The 19341-nt window shown below is 46.2% G+C and overlaps 1 protein-coding gene across 4 annotated transcripts in view; it reads right to left on the bottom strand.

The window, feature by feature from the left end:
- NLRC5 (NLR family CARD domain containing 5) overlaps positions 1-19341 on the bottom strand; it is a 90005-nt gene that overhangs the window by 58406 nt on the left and 12258 nt on the right. For 2 of the 4 annotated variants that reach the window (XM_082436968.1, XM_082436971.1), the window contains exons 2-3: positions 3318-3429; positions 275-582 (exon numbers count right to left, since the gene is read on the bottom strand). In XM_082436968.1, the coding sequence (XP_082293094.1) occupies positions 275-582; positions 3318-3337 (328 nt within the window). In that variant the 5' untranslated portion in view covers positions 3338-3429. The other 2 variants (XM_082436969.1, XM_082436970.1) reach the window with 2 other exon arrangements.

Here is a 19341-nt window from a genome sequence, read left to right as displayed (position 1 = left end):
GCAGGAAGAAGTCACCTGGTCCTTTCTCTCTGTGCACCCTGCCTTTCTGGGCAACTGGGGTGGTACAAGGTGGAAGGAGGAGTCCTCCAGGTCCCCAGCGGATTTGGTGGTGTTAGGGCATTTGCTCCGGGAGGTGCGCAGAAACATGGAATTTTGTTCCTGGTTTGGCCATACTGTCTCTGAGCCAGACAGGTCCCGGACTCGCCTGGGCCTCTCTGGCTCCCCATGCCCCGGGGCTAGCTGGCAGCGTTGCACTTCTCACGGCCACTCTTACCGTCTCCGTGGCCCCAAGTGCTCAGCAATGGCACCTCCAGGTCCAGTGGTACGTCCAGCTCCATGCACACGCAGTGGATGAACTCCTGCCAGGTGGTCTGACCCTCGGTGTGCAGTTTGTTGAGTTGTTGGATGACCCTCTGTGTGGGGTCTGGGGACTGGTCCCCGGAGCCCAGGTCCATGTTGGGGAGGAAGAACTTCACCTTGGCGCTCAGCCATTCTGGGTCTTTGCTGAGCAGCCTCACGAGACATCCGCACAGGTTCTCGGTGTCCAGCTGGAGGCTAATGGGGTCCATGAGCAGCCCGGCCCTGCAGGGACCAGGTAGGCAGGTGAGCTGGGAGGCAGGTGAGCTGGGGGACAACTCAGCTGGGGGGAAGCCAAGAGGGGCAGTCAAAAACCACCCCCTACATCTGAGGGGAAGAGAAGAGACAGACACAGAAGACAAAGAAGTGGCCTCTCCGTGGAGTCTCAATGCCATTGCCCAGAGCTCGGTCCCAGAAATTAATCTCCTTCTTCTGCATCCTTTGCAAAATTAATCTGTGCCTATGTATTGGCTATGGAATGGTCTAGTTCATCCCCCGTGGATAATGCCCTGACGATGCTTTACTCATTCTTGTTTCCATGGACCCATTTGTGCTGCTCTCTGTCTGAGCTAAGCTCATGGCAGAGACAACTAGTTGTCTCCCAAAATCTGTTCTTCCTTTCTTCCTTAGTACTAGAACCCCTGAATATTCCCTGGTCATCTGGAATAGACTATATTTCTCAGCCTCCCTTGCAGTTAGATGTATCCATGTAATTAAATTTTGGCCAATGGGATGTAGGCAGAAATGTTCTATATCATTCTTTGCTTCTTCCTGTTGGCTGGAATGCCGATGTGATGGCTGAAACTTGGGCAGCCATGTTGGATTATGAGGTAGAAGCCAGTACTGAGGAAGATGGAGGGTAAAGCTTTCCTGCCCTGGACTCTCTGACTTTGAATTTCTATTACATGACAAGGAAATACATTTCTATTCTGTGTAAACCCCTGTTGCTTGGGCCTTTCTGCTATTCACAGTGAAATATAATCCTAGCTAATACAGACCGTCTCCTCTCTCTCTCTAAGCAAATTCTCCCCTTCTAAACTGGAACTCTCAAACAACTTGCTGGTAGGAGTACTAATATGAGGCAAGGGACACATGTAGTGAAAGCCTAAAAAGTCTGTAGGCCCTTTGATTCAGCAATTCCATTCCTAACACTCTAGCCTTAGGAAACAATCATGGAGGTACACAGAATTTTTAGTTACAAAGCTGTGCATTGCAAGATTATTTTTAATAGTTAAAAATTGGAAGCAACCTAAATATCCAACAGTGGGAGATTAACTAACTGGTTATCCATAATATAGTGGAATATACTATAACATTTCCAAATGTACTTTCTGGTACTATTTCCTTAATAATAGAGGCAAACACTCAGAAAGCACTTACTATGTGTTAGGCACTGTTTTACGTGCTTTATGTGTCTCATCTAATCATCACAACTCCAGATACTCCACTTCTAACTCTGAAAATGGTAGGAGGCCTGCCCAGGGGCCAGCCTTACCAACTCCCAGAGGCTGGGGCAAAGACCATGTGTCCTGGGGTTCAGACCCCAGCTTCTCCCTTGACCCTCGGCAGAGGCCTACTGGGCACATGTCCCCAGCTCCCTCTGGTCACCCTTCCCCAACTAAACTAATAGCAACAACTCCTTGCTCAGACACAGGGCTTTAGAATTCATGAAACATGCTCACATCTACGGCGTGGGCTGGGATCACCATCCCCACTGAAGAGATGGAAAGACTAAGCCAAGGAAGGGTAAAGGACATGCCCAAGGTCATCATACAAGTCCATGGCAGAGCCAGGCTCAGAACTGAGATTTCTTACCTCTCAGGCCAGTAAATGTCCAAGGCTTGGGATCCCTAGGTGGCACCAGACAAGGGCTAATCCCTGCCCTTTGTGTGATCTTGGCACAAGGATGTGACCATGGCCTAGGGCACAGCTTCTTTTCTGGGCTATAATGTCCAAAATCATGTGGCCCATAAAGAAATCATCCAGGGCAGCAAGGTGCCAGGTGGAAGTGAGGAGTGCCTGGATGGTATAATTTCTGGGAAAGTCCTTCAAATTCAAATTTCCCCTCCAGCCAGTCTAACATGATGCCGTTGTTTCCACCATCAGTGCTCTATCCCCTGCGGGTAAGACCTTAAGCTCTTTAAAAATAACCATCCCTGGAAGAAAAAGCACATTACATTATTACTGGTCATTGTGAAAGTCTGTGGGAAATAGCCTTGGAGACAGAGGTTTAAAGTAGAAAGAGCCTCAGACCCAGAGTTAGGAGACGGGTGTGCCTGTCCCAGCTCTGTAACTAATTCTCTGTTCACAGAATCAGGGCTGTTCACAGATACTCTCTTTCTAGGCCTTTGGTTGGATTGCATCTCCCTGCCCCTTTGAAATTGGGTATGGCCACGAAACTTGCTTTGGCAATGAAATATGCTAAAGAATGACCCACGTCATGTCTGTGCAGAAGTTTTAAGAGCCAACGTGTGATTCACCTTGTTCTCTCTTTTCCTCTAACACAGTGGCCAGCAGTATTCCAGATCTTGGCTGTTCCTTTAGCCTGGGTCCGGGAAAGAGGATAATGCGGACTAGGGGCCCCAGTCGATTCATATTAGACGAGAACTGAGATCAGGATATAACTTTTGTTGTCATAAGCCACGGGGACTTTGGAGGTTGTTTGTTACTGCAGCATACAGTAGCCTATCTTAACTGATACACTCTTAATATGAGCAAATCTCTTCTCTGTCAGGCCCTTGGTCACACGATCCATGAAAAGGGTAGACGCTGACGCAAGCCCTTGCTGATGTTCTGTGTCTGATGATTCTCACTCTCACGCTGAAGGGTGACTAAGGGTAACTTTGCTACATTGGGGGCAGTCCAGGGAGCAGTAGGGAGCAGTCTTGGCAGTAGGAGGGTGGGGGATGAAGGAGTGGATGGGAGGGAAGGAGAGGAGGCAAAGGGGAATGATCACCTACCTGGCTTCCTGGTTCATCATAGATGTTCTAGGATGTCCACAGAGAGGGTCTCATGGGTTCCTGGGCCAAGTCCCTGAGCTGGATTTTCAGGTTCTTTCCATAGGACAGGCCCCTAAGAGAGAGGAGACAGTGCACTCTCCCCATCATTATTCCAAGTTCCAAGAGGAATTCTGTGAAGAAGGCGCTGACCCCTGCCCCTGACACCGCTGAGGACATCGACCCAGAAACAGTATCCTCGTCTTCAGGTACAGATCTTGTTCTTCCCCAACCAAGATTCTTTTTGTCCCTGGACTGTTCACAGCCCAGCCCTCCCTGGTGTCACCTCCCACCGTATCTGGCCCAGAGGATGCCCCTCTTCCTCTTCCAACTTGCACATTCCCCTTACAGTGATTTGTGACGTCACTGCAGGCCCCTCAAATTCAGCAGACTTATTACAGCTAATTTATTGGATGAAAATGGAATAATCCTTACCACAGATGTCAGTTTCCTTTCCTAATAAAACTCCAAAGAGGTTAGAATGTGCAGTCTTCTCTCTTAATACATCATGAAGAAGTCTTTAAATAATCAAGAGCAAACATCCTTCTTAATGAGAAAACCCAGAGGCATCGATCACTATCTCACCAAGAGGACAATAAAATGATGCTCTGATATTTTATAGTAACTATAAATGGAGTGTAACCTTTAAAAACTGTGAATCATTATGTTGTACACATGTAACTTACATAATATTGTACATCAACTATATCTCAATAAAAAATAAAATAAAATGACGCTCTGGCACAAATGCCTACGTAATACAGCTTTAGAGATCTTGTCTAACAATAAGGAATAGAGAAGGAAAAAGATGGCTAAAAAGTACATGGAAGAACGGAAGAAAGGCAAAAGATCAGACTAGTGTGCGCTGATTATCTCCGAAGTATGACGAATGTAACAACAAAGTTCCAGACTTTAGATCAATCCACATCAAGAGGGCACAGTCTATAGAGAGCCCAGAAATAAACCCACACACCTGTGGTCAATTAATCTTTGACAAAGGAGGCAAGAATATACAATGGGGAAAAGACAGTCTCTTCAGCAAGTGGTGCTGGGAAAGTTGGACAGCTGCATGTAAATCAATAAAGTTAGAACACACCCTCACACCATACACAACAATAAACTCAGTGGCTTAAAGACTTAAATATAAGACATGACACTATAAAACTCTTTAGAAGAAAACATAGGCAAAACATTCTCTGACATAAATCGTACCAATGTTCTTAGGTCAGTCTCCCAAGGCAATAGAAATAAGAGCAAAAAATAAACAAATGGGACCTAATCAAACTTGCAAGCTTTTGTACTGCAAAGGAAACCATAAACAAAACGAAAACACAACCTACGGACTGGGAGAAAATATTTGCAAATAATGTGACGGACAAGGGCTTAATTTCCAAAATATACAAATAACTCATACAACTCAATAACAAAAAACCAAAAAACCCAATCAAAAAATGGGCAGAAGACCTAAATAGACATTTCTCCAAATAAGATACACAGATGGCCAATAGGCACATGAAAAGATGCTCAACATTGTTAATTATTAGAGAAATGCAAATCAAAACTACAATGAGGTACCACCTCACATCGGTCAGCATGGCCGGCCTTAAAAAGTCTATAAATGCTGGAGAGGGTGTGGAGAAAAGGGAACCCGCCTACACTGTTGTAAACTGGTGCAGCCACTATGGAGAACAATATGGAGGTTCCTCAAAAAACTAAAAATAGAGTTGCCATATGATCCGGCAATCCCACTCCTGGGCATATACCCAGACAAAACTATAATTCGAAAAGATACATGCACCCCTATGTTCATAGCAGCACTTTTCACAATAGCCAAGACATGGAAGCAACCTAAATGTCCATCAACAGATGAATGGATAAAGAAGATGTGGTGTGTGTGTGTGTGTGTGTGTGTATATATATATATATATATATATATATATATATGTATATATATGTATATATATATGTATATATACACACACACACAATGGAATACTACACAACCATAAAAGAGAATGAAACGGTGCCATTTGCAGCAACATGAATGGAACTAGAGATTATCATACTAAGTGAAGTAGGTCAGAAAGAGCAAGACAAATACCATATGATATCACTTATATGTGGAATCTAAAATATGACTCAAATGAACTTATCTACAAAACAGACTCACAGAGAACAGACTTGTGGTTGCCAAGGGGGAGGGGCGGTGGGGGGAGGGATGGACTGGGAGTTTGGGGTTAGCAGATGCAAACTATTACGTATAGAGTGGATAAACAACAAGGTCCTACTGTGTAGCACAGGGAATTATATTCAATATCCTATAATAAACCATAATGGAAAAGTATAGGAAAAAGACCATATATATATATGTATAACTGAATCACTTTGCCATATAGCAGAAATTAACACAACATTGTAAATCAACTACACTTCATAAAATAAATTTTTAAAAAGGAGAGCATATTCTAATATAACAGAGATAAGTACTGTAGTTAGAAACAAGGAAAAAAAAAACACGGCCTGTTGAAGGGCTACTGAGGTAATAATGGTTTTTTTAAAAAGAAAACTGTCAAATTCTAACAGAAGAAATGGAGAGAAGCATGAGCAAATTGAAATAAAGCCTTGCTATGGACTGAATGTTTGTGTTCCCCCCAGACTTACATGACGAAGCTTATATCTGCAGTGTGATGGTATTTGGAGATGGAGCCTTTGGGAGGTAATTAGGTCATGAGGATGCAGCCCTCATGATGGGTTTAGTGCCCTTATAAGGAAAGGCAGGAGAGATGTGCTTCCTCTCTCTGCTCACTGCCACGTGAGGAGGATAAAGGGAGGAGGCAGCCAGCTGCAAATCAGGAAGAGGGTCCTCACTGGGCACCGGATCTGCTGGCACCTTGATCTTGGACTTCCCAGCCTCCAGAACTGTGAGAAATAAATGTGTGTTGTGTAAGCCACCCAGTCTGTGGTATTCTGTTATGACGGCTAAAACAGACTAAGACAAGCCTGCCTGTGACTACAGAAAGTGAAAGGAAAAAACCCTCTAAGTTAATAGACATATTTAAGGCAATGCCTTAAATATATTACAGTAGGATACTTCTGAGAACTTGGTAAAATTATAATAATGGTCTTTTAGACAAAAAATGGCAGATAATGACAAGTGTTTGTATGTATTAACTATTTCATAATAAACATTTTGAATTAGAATTAGATAAAAATAAAAAAAACGAAGGCAATTATATCAAAGACTATTCATTAGGAGAGGCAGGCAATAATGGAGAGGCTTCCAAACAAAGGCATTTTATAAAGTAACTGTCATTAAAACTTTATGGTACCAGGCACTTCCCTGGTGGCGCGGTGGTTAAGAATCCACCTGTCAATGCAGGGGACATGGGTTCGAGCCCTGGTCCGGGAAGATCCCACATGCCGCAGAGCAACTAAGCCTGTGTGCCACAACTACTGAGCTCGTGTGCCCTAGAGCCCGCGCACCGCAACTACTGAGCCCACGCACCGCAACTACTGAAGCCCGCGCACTCTAGGGCCCGCATGCCACAACTACTGAGCCCGCGTGTGGCAACTACTGAAGCCCGCGTGCCTATAGCCTGTGCTCCACAACGAGAAGCCACCACAATAAAAAGTCCACGCACCACAACGAAGAGTAGCCCCACTCGCCACAAATAGAGAAAGCCTGCACACAGTAACGAAGATCCAATGTAGCCAAAAACAAACAAACAAACAAAACACAGCACATATATAACCTATAATGGTATAATGGAAGAGATTATTAAAAAAAAGAATATATATATGTATATATAAGTATGTGTAACTGAATCATGTTGCTGTACACCTGAAACTAACACAACATTGTATGTAAATCAACTATATAAAAAATACATAGCAATACAAGTGTTTTAAATGGAAAGAATTATTATTATTATTGTTATAGGCCGTGCTGCACCCCTTGTGCGATCTTAGTTCCCTGACCAGGGATTGAACCTGGGTCCTCGGCAGTGAGAGTGCAGATTCCTAACCACTGGACTGCCAGGGGATTTCCTTTTTTTTTTTAAGAATTATTTTTTAGTTACGTAATTAAATTAAATTTTTCTGTATGGGCAAATTAAAACCACAACCAGATACCATTTCACACCCCCATCGAATGTCTGTAATGAAAGAGAAGATAATACAAGTGTTGATGAGGATGTGGAGAAACAGGAACTCTTATATACTGCTGGTGGGAATGCAAAATGGTGCAGCCACTTTGAAACAGTTTGGCAATTCCTTAAAATGTTAAACAGAGAGTTATAACCCAGCAATTTTCTACTCCTAGGTTTATACCCAAGAGAAATGAAAATATACATCTACACGAAAACATGTACACAAATGTTTGTCATCCCTAATAGCTAAAAAGTGAAAACAGTCCAAATGTCCAAAAACTCACAAATGAATAAGCAAAATATGGTATATCTATCTATACAATAGAATATTATTTAGGAATAAAAAGGAACAAAGTAACAATACATACTGCAACATGGATGAACAGCAAAAACATGCTAAGTGAAAAAAGCTCCAAAGTATACTAGTAAGTGAATTCAACTTTTGAAAGCTATGGCACATGGATGTTTTAAATGTGCTATGTGCATTTGCGTACTTAGAGACCAACTCTAGGGTTACACAAGTAACTGGTGACAGGATTGTGTCTAGGGAGGGAACCTGGGGGACGCAGGCAAAGGAGAGCCCTTTACACTGTACAGCTCGCTCTCTGTGTCTGTGGGTTCTGCATCTGTGGATTTGAATCCTCAAATGTGGAACCCGCGGATACGGAGGGCCAACTGTACTACGCCGTTTTACGTAAGGGACTTGAGCAACCGAGGATAGGGATACGGAAGGACCACCATTCCCTTCTGGACCACTTTGTACCATTAAAACTTTTCAACAGGTGCATTTCAATTTTTTTTTCAAAGCCATAAAACGTTCACATTAAAAACTAGAATAGACATTTCCTCAATGTGTAAGGAAGAGAAATTCACAATGCTGAGTAAGCACAAGAAACTATCAGCGCTTCTCACATGAATGGAAGTTCCCTACGTGATGTGAAACACTAAAACGAAAACAGAATTAGGAAGGCAATAAGTGAGGATAAATATCTGCATTAAGTATGACAGAGACTGAAAATTCAAATTAAAAAGTAATTCATACACACCGAGGAAATACTTTATTCTACTTTTTGTTTAATGTTTCTGTGTGTGTTATAGGGACAAAACTACATTTTCACTGGGAAAGTGTTGAAAAAGTTGAACAGATAATGTAATGAATATTTGCTAAATGCCAGGCAAGTGCCTTTAGGCTGTATCTATTTTAATTCTCACAGCTACTCCTCTTGGATGCCTCCTATGCATTTAAAAATTTCCGGGGACTTCTCTGGCCGTCCAGTGGTTAAGACTCCATGCTTCATCTGCAGGGGGCACAGGTTCGATCCCTGGTCGGGGAGCTAAGATCCTGCATGCCATGCTGTGGGGTGTGGCCAAAAAAAAAAAATTTCCCGGTCCAAAGCTGAGCTCCTGATCTCCACTCCCAAACTGTCCCTTCCCCATTTCAGTGAAGGGCCGCCTCAAGCTTCCTCAAGCTCAGGCCAAAGGTGGCTTAAGTTTTCCAAGCATATCACAGAATCTTACTTCCCCCACTGCTACCTAGACCTGGCACCATCATTTCTTACCTGGATTCCTGCGCCAGGAGGCCTACCACCAACATCCTCCACAGGGAGCCAGATGGTCAAGTTAAAACGTGGCCCATGCCACATACATTTGCCCCTTCCTATCGCACCCTGAGGAAAAGCCAAAGTTCTTCTCAACACCATCAAGTGGTTTGAACAGTTAAAAGAAAAATCAAATGTGATAACTTTAACATTCCCCTTACTGTGTTGGTTGTTTTCCACTTATTTTTAAATTAACTTTTGGCAATTTATGGTTTTTTTTCTGAGAAATTTGCTTAGTTCGTCAAGAATGTTCAAACTTAGTATGCAGCACACAGTTGTGTATAATATTTTTCTTGTACTTTTTTTTTTGGTCGAACCACACAGCTTGCAGGATCTCAGTTCCCCGACCAGGGACTGAACCCAGCCATCGGCAGCGAAAGCGCGGAGCCCTAACCGCTGGACCAACAGGGAATTCCCTCTTGTACTTTTAAATTTCACATTTTTGTATTTAATTTAGTTTCTCTTACTTTGTCTTTCTTTCCTTATTAAATTTGCCAGCAGTTGGTACCTCTTATGTTTAAAAACAAACTTTTGTTTTCTTTTATCAATTCTGTAGAATTTTCACTTCTCTAGTTTTATAATTTTTGTTTTTATTTTCTTATTTCTTTCCCCTGATTTACTGAGACTGTTATTCTTTAAACTTCTGAACTTTACGCCTTAGGCCATTTTGAGTTTTTTCCTTTTAAAAGAACTTTTGGCCAATTTCCGTAAATTTATATTGTTTATAGCAAATTTATATTGGATTACTAGTAGATTATAATTTTGAACTGAGTCATTTAATAGAGGGGTGAGTTCTTTTAAAAATCTTTGTCATTAATTTTTTGCTTTACTATACTGTACAAAGAATAAATCCTACATAATTTCTGCTATCGGGAATAGGTTGAGAGTTCCCTTTTTGGCTTGGTATATGAGAAGTTTATAAATATTCCTTGAACATTTAAAAGATACTCTTTATCGATGAAGTTGGATTTCTGTCTCACAAATTATACCAAAATAAAGTCTAGATGGAGTCAAAATTTAAATGTAAAAAGTTAAACCATGAAAGTACTAGAAGAATAGATAAACAACAAGGTCCTGGGAATTCCTTGGGGGTCCAGTGGTTAGGACTCCACGTTTTCACTGCTGAGGGCACAGGTTCAATCCCTGGTTGGGGAACTAAGATCCCGCAGGCCAAGCGGCCAAAAAAAAAAAGATTATGGCACAGCCATGCAATGAAATCCTACGCAGCCATTAAAAAGAAAGAGGCAGAACTATGTGGAATGATATGGAACAAGATACACCACATTTTAAAAAAGGTCAAGGGCAGAATAGGGTACCTATGCCGCATTTGTGTAAAGAAAAAAAAATGTGTATGTTTCTAAATACATGAATATTTCTGGAAGAAACACATAATAGTAATTGTCCCCAGGGAGGGGAACTTTTAGAATTTTATGTTGTATGCATGTATTACCTAAACAAGATTAGTTTTTAAAAAATCGAGTATATCTATTACCTCACCTATACTGGTTGTCATTCAAATCTCCTATGTTGGTATTTATGTGGTTTGGGGTAGCCATCAAAGAATGAGAGAGACATTCTTAGTCATTGTGCTTCTATCAGTTTCTCCATGCATGGCTAGCAGTTTTTAAATTTAAATATGAATTTAAATAACAAATTTTAAATGATGTTAAGTTTATGGGTTCATGTTACCCAAATGCATAAAATTTTATTACTGTTCTACAGAAAGCAAGATAGCAGAGAGCTGCTAATAGAACAAAGAAAATAAACCTCTATAAACTCTCAAGCCTTCATATTTGCATTTTAGCACCGGGATCTCCGGCTAAAAAACAGTGTTACGGGCTTCCCTGGTGGCGCAGTGGTTGCGAGTCCGCCTGCCAATGCAGGGGACACGGGTTTGAGCCTTGGTCCGGGAGGATCCCACATGCAACGGAGCGGCTGGGCCCGTGTGCCACACTACTGAGCCTGCCCTCTAGAGCCCGCGAGCCACAACTACTGAGCCTGTGTGCTGCAACTACTGAAGCCCGCACGCCTGGAGCCTGTGCTCCGCAACAAGAGAAGCCTCCACAACGAGAAGCCCGCGCACCGCAACAAAGAGTGGCCCCCGCTCGCCGCAACTGGAGAAAGCCTGTGTGCAGCAGCAAAGACCCAACGCAGCCAAAAATAAAATAAATAAAAAATAAAATAAATAAATTTATTAAAAAAAAAACCAAAACAGTGTTACTTCTAAGAATCACCAATGCATCCCTGGGATAGGGCGATCAAACATGGGGCTCAGAGAGAGGCAGTGAAACGCCCAGCATCACACAATCAGAAACAGTCAGCACGCCAAGGGAACCCAGGCATGTGGGTTTGCAGTCCGGTGCTCCTGCCGCTCGAGGTCCAGACAGCAAGAGGGAAAAGGGCCTTGCTGGGGTGCTAGTCTCACTGAGGGGTGGGCATGGAAGGATCACTCCATCCTGGCTTCAATTTTAAGCAGACAGCCCCTTCCGTTGCCCTCATCGCTGTGCTCTTGGGGAATCTCCTGCCATCCTGGGAACGCCACTGCCGTGGAGGTTAGGGGGTGGAGTGGAGAAATCACAGCCAGTTCCTTGCCCCAGTCCCAGGGCCTTTGCCCTCGCTGCTCCCTGCGCCTGGAGACACCCCCCACCTCCAGTCCACATGCGTGTACACGTGCACGCACGCCGGCACACACGCCTCTGGCCAGAGTTGTCTCTAAAACTCAGCTCTGGTCTGGCCTCATTTCTGTCTAAACCTCTTATAGTTTCCCACCACCTGCAAGACGAAGTGGCACCACGTTAGCATGACTTCCACAAAGCAGGTCCACATCAGGTGCCGAAGAAAGGCTCAAAGGATGAATAAACAAATGGTCCTTCACCGTCTGGGTCCTGGCCATCTCCGGGCCCCCTCACACCACCCCTGCTGCCCTGCCATGTGACCATGCTTCCATGGGTGTGATCTTCCCATGCCCAGCCCGCCATCCTCTTTCACAACTCCCTGCCTTGCACACATGCCCTGCTCTGCCTTGAATGCCCTGCCCTTTTTTTCCGTCTTGCAAACTCTTCCTTATCCTTCTGGACCTAGCTCCAATCGACTTTTGCTCCCTTCTCAGGGAAGTCTTCCCAGCTGCCTTCCCAGACCGAGTGGCACCCCCAATATTGGGCTTCCCTCCCTAGCAATCTCTCCTTTCTCCTCCACAGCAGGGCTTGTCACTCTGCATCATCATTTCCTCTTGGCCCGCCCTTCCTTCAGCAGCTGGGTACACCTCCAGGGCAGGGACACTGCCTGATTCTGGATAAGGGCAAATACCTTGGCACCAGGGCCCTGGATTTGAGTCTCTACTACACAGTTACCAGCTGTGTGGCTATGGTCTGGTTACTCCATGGCTTGGTACCTCAGCGTCCTCATCTGTAAAATGGGGATGTTCTAGGTCAGGCTGCTAAAAGCAGAGCCCAAGACAGGGGTGTCTGTCAAAGTTATTTATTAAGGTGGGAAGGGAAGCAGGATGGGGTGGGGGAAGAAGTTAGGCAAAGATGTGGTTTCAGGAGCAGTCCAGCTTTAGCCTGACCACAGGGAACTCTGGGATGTGAACAACACTCCAGAGTTTGTCCTGCCAAGAGGCAAGGGGGCTGCGCTGTTCCCTTGCCCATATCTGCCACATCTGTCACTCATTGGCTACGGGCCATGCCTATGGGGTGGAGGAGGGGCATTCTATCAGCCAAGGGCAATCCTTCAGGGCAGGGCGCAGGTGTTAGTGGGCCTACACCCACAATGGATGGGGGGAGGGGGACTGGCCTAGGAGGGCGTCCAGTAGACTGGGGAGAGGGAGCACCAGCCGGGTCAGCCTTGGGGGTAATAAGAGCTACCTGGCCAGGTCGCCGGGAGATGAAGCAGGCAACACCCCTGACATGGCATCTGGCCCATTAGCTATTATTACCAGTGCTGCTGTTCTTGTTGTTTCCTAGGTAGCCCCAGCCCCTAGCACAGGGTAGAAGGAAGGAAGGCAGGGAGGAGAGGATATGGTTTGAGTCACATGCTTCTGGCTGTTGTTCTTTTGCTTCTTCCCTCTTCCTGCTTGGATGGAGAGGAAGCCCGCTTGAGGCTGGGGCTCAGGAGTAACAGGTGCTGGCAGCATCCCTCCCACTTGCTGGGATCTGTTTCCTCATCTCTACAAGGGGGACACCACCTGCTGCCCCTGTTCCCGGGGCTGTCTGGGAGGGTCAGGCCGAGGATCAGGGTCTGTGGGAGGCTGGAAGCCCTGTCCCCCCCGGGCACTGGCAGACCCCAGGGTTCTGCCCCAGCTCCTGGGCCCGGGTGGGAGAAAAGAGGACAGAAGGGGGCGACTGAGGCCAGGCAGCGGGAAGAGAGGGACAGAAATAAGAAGGCTGCCAATGCTAACCTCAGGATCAGGAAGGATGTGGTTGGTGGGGTCAGTACCCCCGGCCATGACAGCCACTCGAGACATTTGGACCAAAATATCACCGAAATTGAGAAAAGAAAGTGCTGCTGAAGCTGGTTTCTCAGGACTGAATGGACAGGTCAGGCCTGGGGACCCCAGGGTGGACCAGAGTCCACAGAGGCCCTCAAGCCCTCTGGGAATCCTCCACGCCAAGCCCTACAGGGCTGCCGATAGGGAACCCAGGGCCTCTGCTTCCCCCAGGGTGGCTGATCACAGTCCGAGGCTTCAGAGGATGCCTGAGCCCAGATGCAAAGGGGAAGAGAGCTGGAAGACTCCTGGCAGTGGGGTCCATGCCAGGCCCATTTTACAGATTGGGAAACAGAGGTCCTGAGAAAGGAAGGCCTTGCTGACACTCACAGCAAATAAGAAGCAGAAGTGGGACCAGACTGACCCAGTGGGCTCTTTCTGGGGCACCGATGCAGCCCCACCCCAGGAATCACCCTCTTCTCATGGGGCCCCACGGGAGTTACCTTCAGGGGGACATCAGCGGCCATCTCCTCCCTCACCCACAAAAGCTGGCATAGCGGGCAAGAGGGGTCCTTGACCCAGCACATTTCCGTGGGGGGATGATGACGTAGGAGATTGTTCTGAACGTACTGTTCCTTTGAAAACAATCATCTTTATTGTCCCTCACAATGACAGGGTCCTGCAGGACTTAAAATGCAGTCACACGCTTTACCAAAGCCCAAACCGAGGCTCCCAGCAGTGAGGGGACCTCCCTAGGTCACTAGCTAGACAGTCCCAGAGCTAGGAGTTGAACAAACATCTTCTTGCCTCAAAGCCCTTGTGAAGGTGGCACAAGCCTGCACTCCGGGCCTCAGGCCTGGGCGGTCCCTGTTCCAAATCCAGCAAGGCTTCTCTCTCCTTGTCACTGGAAACCAGGAAGCTGGGTCCCAGCCCCCATCACTGGAATTGAAACCGTCTCCTTTACTCCAGCTACCTTCCTGCTTGGAAGGCTCAGACTCTCCACCAAAAGACCCCCTAGGGTTTCTGGATGTACCCTGCCCCCCCTCCCGAAACCGGGGTGTCCACAGGCAGCCCTGGCCTGGCTCAGACAGCAGGTGGCCAGGTAGTGGCCTTGCCTCTCCCGCTCAGCCCTGGCAGTTTGGGCCCAGAACCCACAGGAAGTGGCCGGTGAGGCCCCCGTGAGAAGGGTCCTGCCCAGCACAGTCCTGGGCAGTGGGTCCCAAACTTGTCTGCATGTTGGAATCATCTGGGGTTTTAAAACTGCCAATGGGCCACACTCCTGGTCAATCACAGCACAATCTCTGAGGGCAGAACACAGGCATCAGCACTTTTGGAAGCAGCCCAGGTGAGCTTGGGGACTACTGTTCCAGGCCACGCTGTCACCCAGCTCTCCGCTCCCAGTGGGGAGAGTGGCTCCTTGCTCCCTTGTACCCGGTGTCTTGCTTCCCCAGCAAACCAGAGCCGAATGATTCTTGCCTTCTAAGAGGCTGGGGATGGGAAGGTCACCGAGGTGGCCATATTTAGGTGAGACCCTAAGGGTCTCTGCTCATAACTAACACTCCTCCTGCACTTCCCATCAGGCCCCAGCTCAGTGGCTCTGCCACCTCCTCTCGTGCCCACACCAAATTGAAAATGGAGCCGAGGTCTGGAGATCCCCCTTCATCTCCAGCCATGCGGTCAGTGAGGATGCCGGAGGAATCTTGTGCTGGTTTTGGAATTTAGGGGATGAAGGCTCGGGATGTAAAGGAGAGAAGTTAGATCCTGAGGTTCGAATTCACAGCCTGGAAATTGGTCTGCCCGCTTTCAAAGGCAAATTGGCAATGATTTCTAAAACTTAAAATGTGTCCAGCCTTTGGGCTTCCCTGGTGGCGCAGTGGTTAAGAATCCGCCTGCCAATGCAGGGGACACGGGTTCGAGCCCTGGTCCGGGAAGATCCCACATGCCGCGGAGCAACTAAGCCCGTGTGCCACAACTACTGAAGCCCGCGTGCCACAACTACTGAAGCCCACAAGCCTCGAGCCCGTGCTCCGCAAAAAGAGAAGCCACCCAATGAGAAGCCCGCACACCGCAACGAAGAGTAGCCCCCGCTCACCGCAACTAGAGAAAGCCCGTGCGCAGCAACAAAGACCCAACGCAGCCACACACACACACACACAAAATGTGTCCGCCCTTTGACTCTACAACCAAACTGCTTGGCAGAAAGCTACAGGGAGAGCCACACGGCCCACAAGGCAGAGTGCACTAGATAAGAAAATCCTGCAGCTGCGTTTGAACAACTCATAACCTAATATAGTTTGGTTTACCACACCTCTGGGTTATGGGCATGAAGGCCACTGATGCGGCTGGATCCTCCATACGTATTACTGAGTAGACAAGACACACGAATAATATGACATCATTTGTCTGAAGAATACATATAAAGCAAAACACCAATATTCCAGTTCTATAATAACATGTTTATAACTTAGAGGGTAAGAGCATGAATTTTGGAGCCAGGCTGTCTAGGTTTGGGACTAAACTTTTCACCATTTTCAGGCTGTGAGGCTTCAGGCAGGTTGTATAGCCTCTCTGAGCCGCAATGTTCTCATCTACCAAACAAGGATAATAACAGTACCTTCCTCACAGGGTTGTGAATGAGTTAATACACGTAAAGCACTTAAGACAGGGCCTCGCGGTGAGTGAGCCCAATTTAAGTGTTTTGGGTTTTTTTTGTTGTTGTTTCTTTGTTTTGTTTTGGGGTTTTTTTCTGGCCGTGCAGCACAGCTTGTGGGATCTTAGTTCCCCGACGGCAGTGAGAGCGCAGAGTCCTAACCACTGGACCGCCAGGGAATTCCCTTGCTTGTTTTTTTTAATGCGAAGGCTTAGATAAAGTTCTGGAAGGCAACACACCCAACTAGTTACCTCAAACTGGGAGAGGACAGACCTGGGGCAGGAAGCAGTGAGTAATGGGGATTTCAGCCTGATGTATAAGGTGTTTAGCTTTCTGAAAAGAGAATTTAGTCATGTATTACCTGTATGGTTTAAACAGAATACATTTTTTTGAAAGTGAAAGAAGACCGAAGATCAGTGACCAGAAAGGTGGACTCTTTGAAGTTAGAAGAGGAATTCTGCTTCCGGGATGGATTATCTGACCGACGTTCTCCCATGCCAGCCGACAGTGCCCAGACACGCAAAACACGGGGAGAAGAAAGGCTTGGGGCTGGGACTGGGGGTTAGGGGATTGGTTGGTTGGAGCCTCAGTTCTGAGCCCCACTGCCCCAAACTGACTTGTTAGGTGACACCAGGCAAGTCCCTGCCCTCTCTGGACCATGGCTCGCTTGTATGTCAAGCAGGGTTAATATCAGCCCATCTCACAGGGATCTGTGGAGCTGATAAAAGAGCCTTTGGGGTCAGGAGGCTTGGGTGCAAATCCTGATTTCAACATGTTGTGTTGCGCAACCTAGGGCAAGTTTCCTAACCTCCCTGTACCACATGTTCCTCACCGGCAAATGCGGTGATGATTTTGCATCTACTTCACAGGGCCATTCTGAGGATGGGCGACAGTAATTCACATAAAGATTTCAGCACAATGAGGGGACTGCCCGTCTGCAGCTGATGCTGGTTGACGCTAATCTCATATACTGGGTTCTCAGCATGGGTGGGGCATCATGCTACAGTATTCCACCTGCATTTCCTCAGTGGATCTTCAATCAACCTTTCAAGGCAGATATTGCCTTCATTGTACAGGTGAAGAAATGGACTCTGGGAAGTCAAGAAGCAAAGAGTGGATTTAAAACCTCTGCTGAACCCAGAGGCGCTTTCCTAACTGAAGCACCATACTGCCTTCAACCAATGATCTTCTTTCCAAACGAGATGATCATTCCCATAGCTCTTGATTATTTTTCTGCTATAAAACATAATCTGCACTCATATGAAAAGTTCTAAACATTGCGGAAATATAGAACGTGAACTTTCCCACAATCTTACCCTTTAGGGATAGAATTACAATTTCCAAGACTTTTTTACCCATGTTGGAGGACATTTTTGCCTTATCTGAGAATCAGAGTAGCGTTTCCTTAAAATTTTTCTAGAAATCATTTCACCTTGAACTTGATTTTCCAAAGTATCGTTTGTCCTGCATGGAAGGTAACCCCTAAAAGAAACCCAAGGGAAACAAAACCAAAATGATGCCCGTTGAACGGGACCTGGGTGTTGCTGCCTGAGGCCTGAGGCCTGGCCTTGCATTGCGGAAAAGGTGATCAGGAGTGTAAGAGGCCTTACAGACATTAGCAGCCAACTGAGACTTTCTCCTTGACTAAACAGGAAGGATTAAAGAGAAGTGAAAAGAGGACAGTTGCTCTCACTTTATGATTCAGGCAGCGCCTCGTCCATGCACCTCCTAAACGTCATCCTGCTGACTCTACCGTGTAAGTCTCTAACGAGGCAAACCTTCACCTGCCCATTTCAAGAAGAGAATTCTGAGGCTGAGAAATGCACAGGACACCTTCAAGAACTTAGGGAAAAGACTACTGTGAGACCAATAAAACGGCAAGCTATTTCTCTCTTCAAACAAGATGCAGTGACAAGATCTGAATACCTCAGAGTACCAGCTCACCATGATTTGAGTTCTCCCTCCACTTGGCATGAGGGGCAGAAGGAAGCGCCCAGGCAAGGGGTTGATGGGGGTTTGGGGTTTCGTGATGGTACAAGCTCCATCCCTCCCGCCAGGAGATGGATGTTGAGGGATCAGGCAGTTTTCCAGCTGCCTGCAACCTCTATATCCACACAGTCTTCTAGGAGAGAAATTCACCAACACGGTCTCAAACATTTTGAAAATAATGGTTCCAGTGAGGATTCGGGGAAGATGGCAGAGTGGGAAGCACCAGGAATCTGTCTCCTCACTTAGACAAAGACTGTACGAGCAGAATCTGGTATAACTGTTTTGGAACTCTGGAGTCTGTTGAAAGCTTACAGCTTCCAGGGTTAATCTGGACTCTTAAATTTTGGTTCATTTTAAATTGGGAGATTAGGTTTGACATAAATACAATACCATGTGTAAAACAGACAGCTAGTGTATAGCACAGGGAGCTCAGCTTGGTGCTCTGTGATGACCTAGATGGGTGGGATGGGGAAGGGAGGGAGGTCCAAGAGGGAGGGGATATAGGTACACATATAGCTGATTCACTTCATTGTACAGCAGAAACTAACACAACATTGTAAAGCAATTTTACTCCAATAAAAAAAATTTTTTTGGTTCATTTTGGTCAATTTCAGCTCTTAGTACAGTAGTAGGTAGCCAACCCCCACCCCTAGGTCTTGTGGCAGCCAGCTGTGCACACGTTCCTGAAGCAGCTTGCACGCAGTTTGCAGGAGCGAGGGTGGGTAAAAAGGACCCTGTCCTCCAGATACTGGAGATTTGTGCCATAATTGTTGACTGCTGTTTCTGATCTCAGAGGTGCAGACAGAAGCAGGCAGCCATTGTTGTCACTCCACCACCAGCTCCGTGGTGGCAAGCCCCTCCCCCTCCAGCTGAACTGACCTCCGGGAGATTTAAAAGGCCTGTGCCTTTTGTTCTCTCCTTCAATTTTGCTTTTCCCCTTTTGGAAGCCAGACGTTAAAGACTAGGACATTCAGAAACAACTGCACATATGGGGAACATTACAAAGTGACTGCACATGCCCAAGGAAAGGCTCAGCAAAGACATAAGAAGATGAAAAGACATAAGAAGGCATTAACACCTCAGGTTGATCCTGGGCACAGAGACAGTTCACAATGATACAAAAAACCAAAAATGATAAACAGAAAACAAAAAACAAAGAACAGCAACCCTGGCAAGGGGG

Source organism: Balaenoptera physalus (genome assembly GCF_965194825.1).
Source record: "Balaenoptera physalus genome assembly, chromosome: 19".
NCBI classification, from domain to species: Eukaryota; Metazoa; Chordata; class Mammalia; order Artiodactyla; family Balaenopteridae; genus Balaenoptera; species Balaenoptera physalus.
This window is presented reverse-complemented; position numbering and strand designations above follow the sequence as displayed.